Source organism: Stenella coeruleoalba (assembly GCF_951394435.1).
Source record: "Stenella coeruleoalba genome assembly, chromosome: 19".
Lineage (NCBI taxonomy): Eukaryota > Metazoa > Chordata > Mammalia > Artiodactyla > Delphinidae > Stenella > Stenella coeruleoalba.
In genome coordinates this window covers 6964919-6984410 of record NC_137165.1, presented here as the reverse complement: position 1 = coordinate 6984410, position 19492 = coordinate 6964919, and the positions used below count along the sequence as shown (strand labels likewise).

At 42.6% G+C, this 19492-nt stretch overlaps 2 protein-coding genes across 11 annotated transcripts in view; one reads left to right on the top strand and one right to left on the bottom strand.

Annotated features, from left to right (window-relative positions):
• Positions 1-1076: 1076 nt before the first annotated feature.
• SCO1 (synthesis of cytochrome C oxidase 1) lies at positions 1077-18570 on the bottom strand. Its single transcript, XM_079903902.1, has 6 exons — positions 18224-18570; positions 17066-17156; positions 13836-14033; positions 13000-13092; positions 9164-9279; positions 1077-4201 (listed from the first exon to the last, which is right to left on the bottom strand). Exons 1-6 carry the CDS (start codon positions 18506-18508, stop codon positions 4067-4069), a joined length of 918 nt encoding a protein of 305 aa, XP_079760028.1. The 5' UTR covers positions 18509-18570; the 3' UTR covers positions 1077-4066.
• Positions 18538-19492, top strand: part of ADPRM (ADP-ribose/CDP-alcohol diphosphatase, manganese dependent) — a 388290-nt gene continuing 387335 nt past the window's right edge. For 9 of the 10 annotated variants that reach the window (XR_013824978.1, XR_013824979.1, XR_013824980.1 and 6 more), the window contains exon 1: positions 18538-18669. The gene's annotated coding sequence lies outside the window, so the exon portion shown is untranslated. The remainder of the gene's footprint in view (positions 18670-19492) is intronic. The other variant, XR_013824982.1, reaches the window with a different exon arrangement.

The window sequence follows — 19492 nt, the reverse complement described above, 5'->3', positions numbered from 1 at the left end:
AGGTATGAAGACTTCATTAAGGTAATGTGACCAAACAGCTCCAGGCTCAGGTATGTATGGGGTGGGGGTGGGGGACAGGAGATGGGGGAGTTCCAGGAATTAGGATACTGCAAGGCAGACTCCAGTGTGGGGAGCAGGGGGGTGGAGGCAGGGTAGAAAACACTTATCATCAAACCCACTTGCTGACACCACCTGTTAAGCATGCCTCAAATCACTGCCCTCATCAGGACCAAAAATAACACCAGGCATCACCTCCTGAGCATGTGCTGGTGTTCCACACGGCTTCTCTAACCCTCACAGCGACCTTACCACACCAGTGCTATTATATCCCCAGGTGACAGGTAAGGAAAGTAAGGCTGCGAGAGGTTACCTTAGCATCGTCAGGATGGAAACCAGGCTGGTTTCAGGGCAATGAACTCCTGAAGAGCAACGCACGATGAATGGACAGGCTGCGCGCAGGCGCTGCACACCGGTCACCCCTGCAGGGGAGGAGCCCGAGTCCGGCCAGCTCTGAGGGTTACTGGCCGTGTGGTCCCCAATTCCACGTCACCATTCCCAGAGAACGAAGTCTCTCCACCAACACACCTGAAATGATGCCATCAATCAACAATGGTGAGGGGACAACTGAAGTTTGCCCTGAAAGCTGTTTTTTTCCTCTAGTGAATCCACTACCTAACCTTGGCAAGAGGGGGCTATTTCGGGCTACCTTCAAGTTCAATAATATAATTACACAAAATATAACAAAAATAACAGCTACATAAAAACTGAGCAGCACTGAGCTAGTTTAACAAGTGTTCATAACTGGAGCCTGAGAACACAGCCTGCGTGGGTCCTTAATACTCTGGAATGATACCCACCCAACACTAAACAGCAGTTGCCTATGAGGAAGGTGGGGCAGTGCTGGTTACAGAGACTTGAGCTTGACCTGCCATGTCTAATTTTTTAAAGGAACACACCGGTGGATTTCCACAAGAAAAGATTAATGTTGAAGATCCAAAGGAAATGCATCCAAATAGTTTCCTGGTGGTGGAACAATGGTGGTTTAAAAATTTCTTCAACTTTTCTGTATATTCCAAATTTTTATGTTATAATCATGGAAAGACAAACTTTAAAGTACATTCTTAAATGAACAGAAAATACCTAAGTTCTAAAGAGGGTATGAAGGAACACGTGGCTAGAGGTTATTAATTGTACCTCATTAATAAATAGGAATAACCACCCGTATCTTTACAGAGTAATGTAACTCAGAACTAAGAGTAAAATGTATCAGCTAAATGGATGAAAAACGCTTGTGTGACTGCTCTTTGAAAGGGTAGCTCTCTCTCACACACACAATTTATATTGTGCTATATGCAAAATAAAACACTTCTTCAGAGCACTATTGATTTGAAAATTTTAATTTTTTAATCTTGTATTTAAAAACAATGAGATATTTTACAGTCTCTCATGCAGATGCATTCACAATTTCAAATCATTTACTGGGTTCACATTAGCTGTCCACCCCACACGGGCTTTCTACTGGTATTCAGTGAGTCTCGGCTCTTACACCTGAGGTATTAGCTACCTCACGGACAGCCAGATGCAGAAAGTACTTCCGGGCCTGCTGCATGGACAGCATTCTTATAATTTTCGAATAAATGCCATTTCTTAGAATATTAGTTCCGCTGAACAGTCCAGCACAAACACCATAGCCCATCCAGGTCAAGGTCTGCAAGTGGCACTTTGCTGAGAGGCAGCCTTGATTTTAATTTCCCGAGATTCACAATGGAAAGGCTGCCCCATGGGTGCACAGAGCCCCCGTTTTGTCTGGGTTCACAAGGTCCCCATGAGTGCCCCACAGCACTGGGACAGGCAGGGACCTGACTAGAAATTGGGACCCAAGTTCTAATCTAGATTCAGGAGTGAAGCCAGCACCTTAATCTCTGGGATTGTCCGCTCATGAGTAGAGAGATTTGGATTGTCATCTCTGAGGTGCCTTTCCCTGCTTCTAAGCCTCTAAACTTGACACTGGAATGAAGAGCAAATAAAAGTTTCTTCAAAAGCTTCTGTTCCTTTTCTGGATCATGACACAAGCTCTAACCTGCAACAGCTGAGAATGAAGACTGAATTTTCTCCGGCACAAGCTGCTGCCAAGTGATCCACACAAATGTTCTGTGGCTTAAAACAGACCATCTTTTCAAACGTCTGGCATTTTAGATACTTAAGATCTTTGTTACATGAGAGTAGTCTTTTATTAAGTTCCTCACGTTCTTGACAAGGTTCCTGGGAAAGTCATTCCAAACCAACTACTGAGTTGAAGTTTATATAAACTAAATCTTGGTATTTTTTTAGTAAGGGAACCTAAAAGGAGAATGGCACTGTATGAGTTCACTAGGGCGCTTTCACAAAGTACCACAGCACCGGGGCTTGAACCACAGATGTTTATTGTCTCAGCAGTTCTGGTGGCTAGAAGTCCCAGATCAATGGGTCGGCAGGGCTTGTTTCTGGAGGCCTCTCTGTGTCTTCACATGGTCTCCTCTGTGCCTGTGTCCCAATATCTTCTCATAAGAACACCAGGCATGTTGGATGAGGGCCTTCCCTAAAGGCCTCATTTTAACTTCATCACCCTTTTAGAGACTGCCTCCATTGGGTTAGGACTTCAACAAACACATGAATCTGGGGGAAAGTTCGGCCCATAACCACTATAGAGTTTATGACTTTTCTTTTTCACATGCCTTGACATAAATATCTATAGTAGGTTTTAACATTGAGAATTTAAAAACCAAAAGACAGCGCCATGTCACGTGCACAGAGCACAGAACTGATGTGCAAGGAAAGCCCATGTCTGATGAGGCGCCACACCTGTTACGGTCTGTTGAGACTTTCAGAGGCTTTGCAGCAGTTTCAGGTGGAGAATGGTGATAAATGGTCAAGTCCAGACAGCAGGGAAGTTTTGAGTAGTTTTTGTTTCAGAAACAAAAGCCAGCATCTTCCTGAATGGCTGTCTGCCTAGCACTTTGTGGATGGATACACCAGAAGATGACGCACCTAACTCGCCCAGATGCAAACCTGCCCCCCTCCACCCTCAAAACAGTCTCTCAAGGCCCCAGTCCCCCAGCCACCGCATCAGAGGCACCTGGGGTGGCAGGTGTGAACGCAGGTCTTTGCATCCTTCCTCAGCTCAGTGAACCCAGCCCTGGGCCTGGGAACCTGCACTCTAACAAGCACCCACCTACCTGCCCCCTCGAGTCTGGGGGTCTCAGCCCAGAGAGCTATAAGCTGCCATCTCTGCACCCACAAGAAAGGCCACGGTTGTCCAAGCTGCAAAAGCACACCTTTATTTCAGACAAGTGCAATCCGGTACAGGCAGGAGGGTACTCTGTACACACTCATGGTCTGTATCCTCTTACACCCATTTGGCAGGTCCCTGAAAGCCTGGCACATCGTTCAGCTAAAAATCACATGAAAGGTCCCTAGGGAATCTGATCTAATGGTTTGCCCCAAACAACAGCTTTTCTCTACATTAATAAAATCAGCACCTGCTGACAGGGGAACACAATGCAAACCTGACAGTGGTCTTCATTAACAAGCAAGACTACACTAATGCTTTCAAGCATAAAGGTTAACTGTGAATGTCAGAGAGCCTAATTTGATTGTTATCAGCCACCAAGAACTCAAAGAGGAAAGCAAGGTCACTATGGAAGTTACGCTCTTCCTGGAAATTCACTACAACCTGCCAGAGCAAGAGTCCAAGACACTGGAGGGACAGCCATGCTGATCAGAGGGCTCTGCTCACGTGGAGACCCCACGGCTGCGTCTTCTCCAGCTGTGTCCTTCCCTGAGGTCCATTCCGCTGGCTTCACGGCAACTTGGTCCTCTGGTCTCAAGGCGACCATTTGGGAGACTTCTGATTAAGAATCCATCCTTGCTGAACCCAAGAGTAGCATGCCCTGCCCCAAATTTAGGTGTTCTCCTGGTACGAAGGCCATTCTGTAGGTTGCATGTATACACATATAAGTATCAGCCCCTACGGGAGACAAAGCTTCCTTCCTCTTTAGCAGAAGAGCACACGGCCGCGCTGCTTTGGCTAGCTCTTTTTCCTGTGTTCCCTCATGTGCGCAGCAATCAAACCAGCTATTTCTGCATTCTTCTTGTTCTGGCCAAAATAATCTAGAAACTCACCATCTGGTCCAATCAAGTACATTATGATTGTATGATCCACCTGCAGAGAAAAGGGGGGAAGGAGAGGATGACAAAAAGTTCACCAAAATAAGCTGCTTATTTTACTGAATAAATGCTACAGGATAAGAGACTTCACATTACTAGTTAAGCAACCTTTGTAGCATCTATTATTTATGGAACAGGCCTGAGTCTATTATACTAAATACACAGCAACGAATTATCTAAAATCTTTCCAGAAATTTGCCGACTATTGCCTGACACATCAGCTAGAACTTGGAATTCTTTTGGTTCAATCCTTAACACACTCATCCACACAATTTCTGAGAAAAGAATGCACTTCTAAGAAATGGCCACTGCCAGCCTTCATTAAACAGCCAATGCTTGGGGAACAGCAAAGCCTGCTTGGGAAGAGCCTACATTTATGACTAAAATATTTCATCTGATCCCTTAACCATATTATAAAGAGATACCGCACGGGATTAAAAGTGTTGGTGAAAAATACTTTCTTTATTAAGTTCTAGGGTATATTCTTTTATGTTTTAGGAAGAACTGGTGATCATTCAACAGGCTAAATTGTGCTTACCATGTTATATTACAAACAACAACAGAAAAGTAACCACTAAATATATAATATATAAATTCTAATACAGTATTTAGTCCTCATATTAGTGATTCAAATGGAAACATGACAACGAGTGTTGTCCTCCCCTAAGAACAATCCTACTACGCTGAACAATCCTACCTGAAGCACATCACCCAGAAGTTCCTCAGGAGCCGTAAGTGCTACACCCCCAAGGAGTTACCTTAAATCCATTATCCACTTTCATGGCAAAGTTCTTAAAGTGTTCCTAGCTCCACCTAAAGTTTAGACTAGCCATCAATTTTTTTTACTTATATGCTTCCACAAATCCAATTTTAAATGAGTTGAAGACATGGCACTTAGAATCCTTGGAATTTATTCCAGGCTTGATTGCTGTTTGGCAAAACAAAAAGAAAGACAGGAATGCGATCATACATACCAAGCTGGAGACACCCCAAATATACCCAGACACACGATGTGTCTGTTAGATTACCGTGCTTTTATACACACACATTCATAGAGAGTACATGGAAAGAGCCACTTGCTTATTCACATAAGGAAAGAATGTAGACCCAGAGGGCTCAGACAGCTGGTGATCTTGAGGAGGCTGGGAGTAATTCACTGCGAGAGGACAGGGAACCCGCGTTTCTCCAATTGTCTGACAGTCAGAACTAGGTCTCCAGGTGTCTCTTAAAGCCCTACTCCACAGCTTACACCTCTTTCTCCCCATTTCTTCCTCTTTCCTATTCTGTCTATTCTCTCTCCCCCTTAACAGACCAGAATTTCAGCATGTGTTGGGCTTATTTTATGAGTGTTCTTCACATAAATTACTTTCTAATACATAATAAAAAAATTGTTCTACTCAAACTGTCAAACTTGTCAGTGGTCATGTCTCAGTGTTCACTTGGATTGTGGGCAGAGCAAATCATATGTAAATAAGAATGGAAGAATACACAGTAAATGTATACAATGAAGTCTTCCACTCCCTCCAGACTCCCAGAGTCCCTCAGTTCTCCTCAGAGGGCACCACTACCACCAGTTCCTGCTGTTACTCTTCGAGAGAAACCCTCTGCGTCTATTAGTGTGTCGACAACCACCTATTTCTTTTTAGACAGAATTAACAACACACTATACTTGTTTTCTCACTTAGCAATATACTGGACGTTGTTCTGTATCAGTACATATATAGTAGCCTTTTAAAGAATGGTTGCTTGGTTTCCAGTCTTTTTTACAAACAATGCTATAGGTTATCTCTGTAAGACAAATTCCAAAAAATGAGGTCTCTAACCTAAAAAGTATTCCACTTTAAACGCTGATGATACTGACAAACAGCCTTCTTATGAGGGCGTATCAGTTTAATTCCCATCAACAATGCATGGAAGTGCCAGCTCGTCCAATTTCACTCCAACACTGCAGCATTTTCTCTTTTCCTAAATTAGATTTTGACAGTATCTTTGGCCTTTCTGATCTAACAGGTGAAAAATGGCATCACATTATACAGTTCACATTTCTTTTATTGTGAATAGAACAGAACATCTTTTCTTAGGTGTGAAAGCTATTTGTATTCTTTTGCAAGAGTATTTCCTAATTTTTAGAAAATAATGTAATACTATACATATAACGCAATGATGTGCACATTTAGCTTTCAGTGGAATTCTAAACGCTTGTAACCTGCGTTACATATACTATAGGTCAGAGGATGCCACTCGTATTCAAAGCCAGAAGCTCACCTCTGTTGCTATCGAGATTAAGAAAACTTCATTCCTTTGTATCTCAACCTTTAAGGTACTCCCTCATTCCCTTCATGTCCTTAAATCTTAAGAGAAGTTTCCCATACCATGTTGCGGATTAAAATCTGTAACCTCAAAGGACAGAAGTCATACTAATGAAAAACCCAAGAAACTGGAGAGTGTCTCCCCCTACTGGTTGATTTGGCAAATGTACAGCAGTGAACTCACTGATTCTTATCAAACGTCACATTCTTATGGCAGTAGACCAGTATTTACTTGTCAAAATGGGGTCTGGGATGGGTTCTAGAGGATCCAAGAATCTCTGTAAGACGTACATATTTACATCTTGATTTTTAAGACTAAAAAACTTAATATCCATATTCTGGATTATCTGCATGGCTACCTTAGAGTGCAAATCTCAGTGCCCAAACCTTATGTGATTTATGTTTATGAGTTCACTGGCACCTCGCCGTATACACACGTAGGCTACACAATGAAAGGTTTCAAAGTAATTTAAATAAAAAACCACGAGGGGCGGCTGACTATAGAGGTGGGTGTCTCAAATCACATTCCTGTGGTGAGCAGCGCTTCAGTTTCAGCCAAGTATCTCTTACTACGTTAACTGAATGTTTTACTTGTTTTTTTTTTTTTTTCTTTTTTTTTTGGCGGTACGCGGGCCTCTTACTGTTGCGGCCTCTCCCATTGCGGAGCACAGGCTCCGGACGCGTAGGCTCAGCGGCCATGGCTCACGGGACCAGCCGCTCCGCGGTATGTGGGATCTTCCCGGACCGGGGCACGAACCCGTGTCCCCTGCATCGGCAGGCGGGCTCTCAACCACTGCGCCACCAGGGAAGCCCATGTTTTACTTGTTTATAAGTTGTTTCCTCTAATTTGTAAAATTAATTTTAACTCTAGAATTATGAGCTATAAGCAACAAGACTAAAGGGTGTTACCTAGTTTACAACTGTACATATGTAAACAATTTAATAAAACTATTCAGCACTGGAAGTCAGACTGACTAGCTCAACTGCTCCCACTATCATCATAAGTTAAACCTCAAAACCAGTCAATACAACTCTTTCATAGGAAGAGTAACGAATTCTGAAAAGCTCTTGTTTCTCCACAGCTTCCTTTCTGCTCTCCTCTCATTCTTCTCATGCTGCTGGTGTGACAAGAGGAAACCACAGTAGGGTCCCTCTACTTTCCTTAAACTTAGGGTGTAAGAAGAAAATGCTAATTTTTCTTGTCTTTTTCTCCCATGAACCCAAGTTTCCCTAAGTCTATGAGGCACCACAACTAGGAAATGTGTGGGCTTAAGGCAAAGGGACCAGAAACGTGCTTTTAATTTAGGCCAAAGGCTACAGTGCTGGGACTTCCCTGGGGGCGCAGTGGTTGGGACTCTGTGCTCCCAGTGCATGGGGCCTGGGTTCGATCCCTGGTCAGGGAACTAGATCCCACATGCGTGCCGCAACTAAAAGTTCGCATGCCACAACTAAGAAGCCCGCCTGCCGCAACTAAGACCCAGCACAACCAAATAAATAAATAAATAAAACATTAAAAAAAAAAAAAAGCTACAGGGGCACATGTGCTCCAGGTTCAAAAGTGGTGAGGAAATCACAGTGGGCCATAGAGACAAAGCACCACAGTGGGATGTCCCCTCTGCATGTCACTCTTGGGAGCTGGCCATGGCGTTGCGGGAAGAGCAACGACTCAGGATCCTGACCATCTTTCTTCCTACAAAACCAGCTCTGCGGCTGGAAAGGCTCTTATGATTAATCACTTTGTCTAACCAATACTATAGAGAAACTAGAGCATGACAACTGAGGAAAAAACCTGAAATGATACTAAAATACAATGTCAACTCTTCATGTGATAGGGAAAAACGTCCACACTGAGAAGGAAACTGGGTGCGTAGGGGTGGCGCTTATGCTTCACTGTGAAACCACTGACTAGAACAGGAACAAGGTGACCCAGGACTCCTGGGCAGTGCTGATGAACGTGAAGACGGCTCTTTAATGTAAGAGCTATAGAAGAACAACCTGATAGAATTTGTTCTTCATCATTAAAAAAACTTCATTAAGTTTTTAATTAATTAAAAAAATTAATTAATTAATCCTAATTATGTAGAGCATAATAGCTGCAAATGCAACTAAACAGAAAATTATGCAAACGCATAGTTGGTATGAAAAGAAATCTTATGGGAAGTCTAGTTGCCTATGGCTTTCTTTTCTCTTGCTTTTCAGAATTCTTACTCACTCAACCCAAAAACGCAGTTCCCTACGGCCTAACACTACTTCTCAAAAGGAGTATATTTCTTATACCTCTTCATTGAGGGCAGAGAGAACCAATACGATGTTTATCAACTAAAATGAGCTTTGCCCCAAACGATAATATTATATTATATTGAATCTAAGATATCCCTGATTTTATATTGCTCTGTAATTTTATGTGCCACTAGAAAAGCAGGCAATTAAACTGTAAGAACAATGAATATAAATTAAACAATCATCCTTCAAAAAATAGATATACTTCTTCTATCCTTTCAAACATCCCTAATTATTAAGGAATTTGCTATGATCTCAGATTATCTTTCGTTTTAATTTCATTTTTAAAGCCAGTCATCACGGAAAGCTATGTGAATGTCTGGGACCTGGGAGCCTGTCCAGGTGTTGAAAGCTGTGCATTTGCTTACTATGTAGTCCTCGTCTTCATCCTTGGGGCCAGGGCTGTAATACACTCTGAATGCTCTGGCCACTTGATCGATCTCTTCTTTTGTGCCAGTTAAGCCAATCAGTTTGGGAGAAAATTCTAAATAAAAAATGAGAAAGACAGTGAAAAAGAAGCAAGTGAAACAACCATCCCTACACTTCAAAAAACAGTATCCGTTATACAGCAGCCCTACTGCCACTTTCTTCCTGTGAGTCCCTAAACATTTCTTCACGTTTCAAGGAAAAACAAATTCGCATAGAACAAATGAAAATTCTCCTCTGTAATATATGTTACATTCACCAAGATAGATCACACTGGAATTAAACTAGAAATCAATGGCAGAAAGATATCTGGAAAATCCCCAAACGCATGGAAATTAAACACACTTCTAAATAACACATGAGCCGAAGAAGAAATCTCAAGAGAAATTTAAAAAATATCTTGAATAAAATAAAAATGGAAACACAACTTATTGAATCCATATAGTAGAAAAGAAGATCTAAAATCAATAATATAAGTTGCCACCTTAGGATCTAGAAAAAGAGCAAATTAAATCCAGAGTATGCAGAAGAAGAGAATTAGAGCAGAAATCAATGAAACTTAAAACAGGCTATTAATAGAGAAGAGCAATGAAACCAAAAGTTGGTTTTTGGTAATATATAAGTCAAATCCTTTCATGACTAGTAAAGAGCTGGAGGGAATATATTCTAATTATTTAAATCACAATTTTTGTTAATTTAGTGGTTCTTAAATATTTAGGTGTACTTCTGAGATATGCTGAAGTTTAAAGATACTATTATGAATTAAGCACGACAGTTTTCCATTGTATCATATGAGAAAAAAGTTTGCCTGACAATTAGTTCATACCAGATCAAAATACCTGTATCTCATTTTCTAACATAAAACCTCACAGCATGCACTTGCTATTAAGTTTTTGGAATTCATGTAAGTAAGCTGGGGAAGTCACTTAAAAGACCTGGATTCATCAGACTACTGAGCCGAGTCCAACATTTAGCAGCAGTACCTTCTTCCAAAGGTAGAGGTAGCCTATTTTTATTCTTTGGACTAACTCATTCTAAATTGGAAAACTGCTCAGGTGCTGAAAAAGCAAGGTGGCTTGTTCTTCTTCCCTACGCTCTGACTAAATGAAGAGAAGGTGAGTGAAGCCTGAATTAGTTGCACATCCAAACCTTTTCAAAAAATTGTTGAAATTGCAGTTAATTTTCTAAATACCAACTTAAATATTTAAAAATCCCCCCCAAATGCAACTAGAAATGATCATATCATCAATCACTGTATGTACCTGCTGATGAAGAATATTACTGTAAGGTTTTGGTATTTCCATTAAGTACGGCAACTCAAATGTCTACTCATTTGGGGATTATCTAAGGTTTGGTTAATATGTGATAATAAACAATTGCCAACACACATTTAAATTGGAGATCATTTATCACCCAATGAGTTATACCTGCTTTAGAAAATAACGATGCTATTGCTCAAGTTTCTGACATACCTGTAAACTGTGGACATAAATTCTGCTTATATATAATAAAAACTCTACAACTTCAACGAGAAAACAAACCTTTGTAACCTTGGGTTAGGCAAAGATCTCTCATATATGAAACCAAAAAAATTATCTATAAAAGAACAAGCTAATAAACTGAACTTCATCAAAATGGAAACTGCTCTTCAAAAGCCATGGCTGACATGACAAGCCATAGACCAGGAGGAAATATTTGCAAATCATACACCTGATAAAAGACTTGTATCAGGACTATAAATGATAAATAAATAAGTAAAAATAAACAGCCCCATAAAAATGAGTAAAAGATGTGGAGACGCTGTACCAAAGAAGACCTACAGATGGCAAATAATGGCATGAAAAGATGCTTAATGTTAAAAGTTATTAAGGGAAACGCATTAATAAAACCACAATGAGATACCACTAAGCACCTACTGAAGTGGCTAAAATTAAAAAGACTGGCCCTACTAAGTGTGCAAGGATGTGGAGGAGCTGGAGCTCTCACACTGCCAGCGCGAGTGTAAAAACGTACCGCCACTTCCGAAAAAAGTGGCAGTTTCTTAAAAAGTTAAACATTCACCTATCATATGACCCAGCCACTCCACTCGCAGGTATTTACTCAAGAGAAATGAAAGCGTGTGTCCACACAAAGACGTACATGTACATGAGTGCTCAGCAGCTTTATCTGTAATAGCCAAAGACTGGAATGTCCATCAATGGGATACTACTCAGCAATAAAAATGAACTGTTGACACACGCTACAACATGGATGAATCTCAACAGAATAACACTGAAGGAAGTCATTAAAAAGAAAGAGCATATACTGTATAATTCCATTTACATAAACTTCTAAAAATGCAAACTAATCTATATTGATGGAAAGCAGATCAGTGGTTGCCTGGAGACACCAGGTGGGTGCAGAGGAGGGACATGAAGGAGGAATTAGCAAGGGACATGGAAGCTGCTGGGGGTGATGGATATGTTCACTCTGACTGTGGTGATGGTTTCCCAGGTGCACACATGTGTCAAAATGTAACACACTGTGCACCTTAAGTATGTACTCTTTTTATATGGCAACTATCTCTCAATACATGAGTTAAATAATAAAATATACAGGTCTTACATAAGACACATTTTAAAATAACTCAAAGTTTTAGTGGATATGCATTAGAAGGTATCATACAATAAAAATAAATAGAAAACTATTCATTAGTCCTTCTGACCAGTAGCTTAAATCAATTCCACCATAATTAAAATGGAAATTCCTGATTTTTAAGCACGCATGTTCCACACACTAGTACAACAACAAAACCTGTCTGATCAGATTTTTATTCTCATCACTTTTTTCAGCTTAAGAAACTTGAATTCAGAGAAATTACCCAAGCTCACAAGAACCTAAACATTCACCCTTAATTCTAGCATAATTTATAGTCTTTAAAAGTACCTTCTAGGGCTTTCCTGGTGGCACAGTGGTTGAGAATCTGCCTGCTAATGCAGGGGACATGGGTTCGAGCCCTGGTCTGGGAGGATCCCACATGCCGCGGAGCAACTAGGCCCGTGAGCCACAATTACTGAGACTGCGCGTCTGGAGCCTGTGCTCCGCAACAAGAGAGGCCACGATAGTGAGGCCCGCGCACCGCGATGAAGAGTGGCCCCCGCTTGCCACAACTAGAGAAAGCCCTCGCACAGAAACGGGAGCCAACACAGCCATAAATAAATAAAAAAATAAACAAATAAATAAAATTTGAAAAAAAAAAGAAAAAAGGCAAAATTCCTTAAAAAAAAAAGTACCTTCTAATAGTTTTTAAGTGCATGTTGAGATGTCTGAATTGAAATTCTTCCTTAAAATGGTTATGTGTTTATCATTAATATTTTAGATTTATAAAATATACACTATGAATTCAAAATGTGCTTATATTTCATAATTTTTCTTTAATCTCCCAATGAACATATTCCCAGAATGTCTGTCTGTCCTAATTTTACAAAGGGAAGAGTAAGGTAATCAGAAGCAATGTGTCCCCTCAATTCAAGGGTCTCTTTACTTTGTTGATATATGAAGTTCAATCTTTCCTCTGTGACAAAATAAAGAGCCCTGCACCAGGAACTGAGAGGCCTCTTCCTTATTTATTTACTTACCGGCCTCAGTCACAATTCTGAGACTCTTTTCATCCACCTATAAAACTGGTGACAGTACCATATATCCCCTGTATCTTACAAAGCATTCCAAGGTCCAAATAAGCTGATCTTTCAAAAACTGTAAGAGCTAAACACATGTAAACCATTGTGAATAAACACACCTTTTACATAATTTGCGATGGCTTCTTTTGTGTCCCTCTCCGGGTCAATAGTGATGAAAAGTGGAGTTAAATCTGGCAGAGTTGGAATACTATCTGAAAGAAAGTTCTCATTAATCAGTATTCACATTTTAAGGGAAAAGAAAAACAGCAATTACAGCAGCGTGTAGGGAGTGCTACAGCAAGGTGTTAAGGCAACACAGAGGGACATCTAACACGGATGGGGAAGGGAATGGGACAGCCTCCAGGAAAGGCAGATATATATATATCTGTGGTGCAATCAGATAGATAGCCTATCAAATATCTGCACCCCTGCACACATGCTGTTACTCAGAATCACATCACGTGGATATCCTGTCTCCTAATCCAATGCAATGTTTGTAGGATTCCCCCGCCCCACCCACCATTTCTCAAGGGCAAAGAAACTATTGATAAGGACTGAATATCCTGGAACAATTCATTTTAAGAAGGATATACATCACAGACCATACCACAGATTTCCTAGTCTAACCATCAGTCACCAGGGAAAAAGCAATGGCAGTGTCAGTGATGAAAGGCTACAAAAAGAAAGGGACACAAAGCAGAGTTAAGGGAGACCCAGACCACACCAACATTTTTAAGCAACCTAACATTTAGCATCAAAACAAGCTTCCTTTGGTAAAGAATAAGGTCATGGGAATCACAGCCACTAACAAGCCTAACACTGAGATTTTATGTTCTCACAAACTGAATAATTACAACCCTCCACCTAACAGTAATATAAGAATGTGAAAAGCATAGTAACATTAGGGACATCAAGTAAACACATACTTTTTTATAGCAAGAGATGGCTTTCTTACCTATTTCATCCACAACTTGAATCATTTTTTCTAGTTCTTCTGGACAGATATCAGGGCAATGAGTGAAACCAAAATAAATCAATACCCATTGACCGAGGTAGTCCTTATCAGTTTTGGGCTCGCCAGTATGAGTTGTGAGGGAAAATGGGCCCCCAAGTAAAGGCTTTCCGATGCTTCGCTGCCGTTCCTTCTCCAGCTCTTAAACACACACGAACACACACCGAAGGGGAAAAAAAAAGTCAATCTAACCACAGGTACTCAAATGCCTGATCTATGGTTCATTCTATACTAGTGACTGAGGGCACAAAATATGGAAGAAATAGCCTCAGTTTTCAAGAAGCTTAAAAAATCTTTTAAATAAGCATAAAACAATAAAATAAAATCAAACGCTATTGTATATAGTAAGGACTACAAGAAAAGAAAGTGGTTAAACTATTTTCTTCCTCCTCCAGAACAATTCGGTCCTTAGCCATCAGGTGTGGCCACGATGGGGGTGAGGGCAGGGCAGAGCAGAATGTCTGAGCCCAAGTGGGCGAGGTGGGTGGCCTGGCAGTGGGTGTCTGAGCCTGAATGTGCTGAGGAGGGCAGCTGTGTGAGGAGAGGACAGCAGCGATGGGAGCTCAGTTACACACAGGGGCTTGACCAAATAAGTAAATACATTAAAGAGCTATGGATGAAAAAGGAGTTAGATCGATGGAAGGAGAGAAAACTAGAATGAACGCTGAAGTATTGGAAAGAAATGGGAGGTACAATACAAACTTACAGTTTCAATATATATAGATACAGAAATAAGTATAGATGTAAATAAGCACATCTCTCTCCTAGCTCTGTCCACTGAAAGGACCCAGGGGCGGATACACCCCAATAGCAATGAGCTCATATCCTGACTTCTAATATCCTCCACTAAAAGGAAATGAGGCTTTTTAGAGAAACGGCTGATACCAGGACTGGGGCAGAGAAAGTACACGAACCTAGAACATCCTTTTGTGTCAGAATTAAGGAAGAACCCAAAGCACATAGGAGGCATGTCAAAAGGAAACAGAAGCCTGTGTCGAAGGGGCTCCCACTGACCAATCTGGGACGATGTGAGCGTCAAACCAAAGAGAATGATGGATTACAACTCACTGGCTTGCTAGGAAATCATGAATCACACTGATATAAATAAATGAATTGAGAGTTTGATGGGGAACAGAATATTTACATGTATAAATACATAATATTTACATGTGTAAATGTACATCACAAAATACACATTAATTACATTTCCAGTAGAGAAACCTGACAGACACCACCTTAAACAAGTGATCAAACTGAACTTAAATCAGTAATGGGACAAACTGAAATCATATGACACCTGACTAAATGCAATGAGAACACAGCGTCCTGAATCTAACCATGAGAAAACATCAGACAAACCCAAACGAAGGGACAGTCTACAAAATAAGTGGCCTGTAATCTGCCAAGCTGTCAAGGTCATGAGAGTCCGGTAAAGGCTGAAAAACTGTTACAAACTGAAGGAGACCAAAGAAAAAACTAGGTATGAGGTGTGGCTCTGAACTGGATCTTTCTGCTATAAAAGGAGGGCATCAGTTGGGACTTCCCTGGCAGTCCAGTGGTTAAGACTCTGTGCTTGTACTGTGGGGGGGCATGGGTTCAATCCCTGGTTGGGGAACTAAGATCCCGCATGCCACAAGGCACAGCCAAAAAAATTAAAAATAAGTAAAATAAAATAAAGGAGGGCATCAGTTGCACAGCTTGAATGAGGTCTGAAGATTGAACGGTGTTAACATATTGATGTTAATTTTCTGATTTTGATGGCTGCATTGTGGTTATGTTGGAGAATGTCCTTGTTTGTAGAAAATACACAATAAAGTATTGGGAGATGGTGAAGCATCATGTCAACAAATACTCTCAAACAACTTAGGCACACTTCTTTTTTTTTTTCCAAAGAAGATGTTGGGGGTAGGAGTTAATTAATTAATTAATTAATTATTTTGCTGTGCTGGGTCTTCGTTTCTGCGCGAGGGCTTTCTCTAGTTGTAGCAAGCGGGCGCCACTCTTCATCGCGGTGCGCGGGCCTCTCACTATCGTGGCCTCTCCTGTTGCAGAGCACAGGCTCCAGATGCGCAGGCTCAGTAGTTGTGGCTCACAGGCCTAGTTGTGCCGCGACATGTTAGATCTTCCCAGACCAGGGCTCGAACCCGTGTCCCCTGCATTAGCAGGCAGATTCTCAACCACTAAGCCACCAGGGAAGCCCCAAGGCACACTTTTAATACTGTTTCATAATACAAGTTTTTATAAAACAAAATTATTAACTGAAGGTGAAATTCCAAACTAAAGTCATAAGAAGCTTGGCTTTTTCTACAATCGTCTCTACCATTACTTTCCTAGTTTGTCACGTCTGTTTCATTTTGAAATTGAAGGAACTTAACTGCTTATTAAAATATGAAAATCATATCAATAAAACACTGCTTGCTACACAAAAGAAATATACCTGTATATCAATATGGATCTTATATTCCTAAAGTTCTAAAGCCTATGAATTTTCACTCCCAGCTGTAAACATTATCCTTTGTGTAATGTCATCAAAAGAGACTCTCTAAAGAATCAAAACAGAGTAAGTGATACTTTAAAGGTTTACTGGAAACTTCTAAAACAAATCTTAAAAGTCCTGAAATATTCACTAAAATATAAAGTTCTTGTAAACAGTTTCTAAACACTCTGAGTGTTAGTCCAGAGCCGTTCCTTGCCGTGAAATTCCCTCTGGCCTGGCAGAACCTCATCTAGTGAATCCTTCACTTCTGTGTCTGTTTCACTGTCATGGGCGCCTCAGTGGCTGGACTGCACCTTAGTCATCTTTGCACCCTCTGGACTTCTTACTATCTACATCCAGATCTGTCCACAATAAGTCTTTTCACATGGTTAGACAGTGGTGCCCTGAACACATAAGACAGTGGAAAAACAGGTGAAACCAAATAAGGTTTGTAGGTTAGGGAACAGTACTGTATGAACTTTAATTTCTCACTTTTGATAAATTAGCCATAGTTATACAAGATATTAACATTAGGGGAAGAAAGGTGAAAGATACATGGAAACTGTCATTTTTACAACTCCTCTGTAAACCTAAAATTATTTCTAGATAAAAAGCTTAAAAACAACAATGACAAAAAGATGACAGTCCACAGCCAGGAGGGATTTTATTCAGCGCTGACCAGATAATATCTACTTACTCTCTGTCTTTTCTTTCTTGAAGTACTTCATCCCAGCCAGTAAAACTCCTCCAATAGCAAATGTGATGGCTAAGGACTTCCAGGAAACAGGCTACTGGGGCAGAGATTTCAAAAATAAAAATACTAAAAAGATGAAAACATTTAATCACACTAAACTTATTACAGTATTTTTGAAGCTACCTACACACAGGCCTCGATCTTGTTAAACGGACAGCATGTTTCACGTTACTTTGGGATGAGAAAATACTGAAAGTTTCTGGGGATGCAGTTGCATCTGGGCTCCTAACACAATTACAAAGGCACTTCTTTCCAAGGGAAGGTTCCCTAAGTCGATTTCTTTTCATGTGGAAAAAAAGACCCAAGGCTCAAGCACCATGATTGTTACCACGTGTGACCCAGATCCCAACTGCTGATTTAAAAACCAGTTAATCACCTGCTTGTGCTGATATTGAGAATACATAGAAATAAACCAAATAAATTTAGGAGGTTAACCTAACTCTGGCTTCCAAAAGTAACAAAGCCAAAGTAGAAGACAGCTAAAAGTGGAACGTCTTGCAAACTGCATCATTATTTCTTTGTACTTTTTCCAAGTCCCAAGATAAAATAACTCATTAACCTTCCCCCAGCTCCGAAGACCACTTCTCTTGCCTATCACTAGAGCCTAATGGCTCTTAAGTTCTTTTGGGGTCAGAACTAGAACCCGGGAGAAACCAAAGAAAAAAGGCACATCCAGCACGCCACTACGACCCACATGTGCTCAATTTCAGCATATACACACCAGACCTCCGAAGGGAGAGCCAAGTGATAAATAATAAAAATGCTCTGACGCGCTTCAATCTTGGGAAACTTAAGGTTGAGACCCAGCCCCCACGCTTAGAACACCTGAAACTTATTTTCTTGGCGCAAAAGCTAACTAAAATCCAAGCCCGGGTATCTAACCACGTGGAGAGGGTGTCGGTTCTGAGGTTCTCTTTACCGCTGAGGGTCCGTGCAAACCGGAGGAAAATGCGGGATGAGATTCTGTGACCCAGGGAGGTCAACCGGCCGAGTGGAGGACAACTTGAGGCCGAGTGGTTTCTGAGGTTATGACCAAGTGGGATAGGAAGGGCGCGCAGGGTTGACTGGCGAGCAAAGGCAGGGCTCCAGGTGTGCACTCACCCGGGGCTGCGAGGGGCGCGTGGGGTCTCCGCCGCCCTTCGGCTCCGGTCCTGACGACCCGGGCGGGGGCTGCCTCGCCGTGCTGAGGAGCCGGCACCGCTGGCAGCTGCCAACGAGCCCCGAGGCCCGCCACGCCTCCTCTGGCGGCGCGCGGAGCCGCCCCAGCATGACCTTCGCGGTCCCCTCCCCGGGGCCCCAAACACCGAGGCCGCGAGGCAAGAGAAACCAAAGTTTGCTACTCGGAAGCCGCATTATCCGGCCGGGCGCGCGCAACAAGCCCGCCATGAGCTCGAGAGACCGCGCCTCCTTTGCCCCGCCCCTCGACTTCCGGCACCGTTTCCGCTTCCTCCGAAAGTGAGGGAGAGCCGCTCTTTCCTCTGCGCTCGATGGTGACGCGGTCGGCTAGCCGGTAGTCTGGGAGCCCTTCGCTGCGGAGTCGGCGCGCGGTAGGTGGTTCCTCGCGGCTGGAGGCGGGGCGGGGTGGGCCGGGCTGGGCTAGGCCTACGCGGGCGGGCGGCAGGGCCCTCGGGAGCTGGCAGGGCCCGGAGGAGCGGGCCGCACCGGGGTTCGGGCTGCGCGGCGGGAGCTGAGCCGGGAGGCCTGAGTGGAGCTCAGGGGCCCGGGGCTTCGGCGACCGCAGCCTCTCCTCCCCCACCGGGTGCCCCCAGCCTCGGAAAAGAGAAAACGGCGTCCGGAGACGGCCGGGACCGGGCAGTCTCCGTCCTCAGCCTGGAGGCCGGTCCTTGACCGCTTTACACCCCTAACGTAGAAGCGGACCCATTGCGCTTGAAATAATGTGCGACTTTTTTTTTTTTTTTTTGCGGTACGCGGGCCTCTAACTGTTGTGGCCTCTCCCGTTGCGGAGCACAGGCTCCGGACGCGCAGGCTCAGCGGCCATGGCTCACGGGCCCAGCCGCTCCGCGGCATGTGGCATCTTCCCCGACCAGGGCACGAACCCGCGTTCCCTGCATCGGCAGGCGGACTCTCAACCACTGCGCCACCAGGGAAGCTTTGTGCGACTTTTTAAACACATTTGCTGATTAGGATATTTGAGCGGTTAGGGTGACAAGGACTAGTCAAGTATGACTGAACTGCCTGGGATTTATATTCGCAGGGTATAAGGAACCTGAATAGAAATACCGGCACTGTACGGAGTGGTGTCTCTCCTGCGTCATGTCCCAGCCCATGACTTGGGCTCCCTGGGCCCTAGGATTTCTACAAGCCTGTATTTACACAAGCCCCCTGTTAACGAGGCGGAGAGCGTTCGTA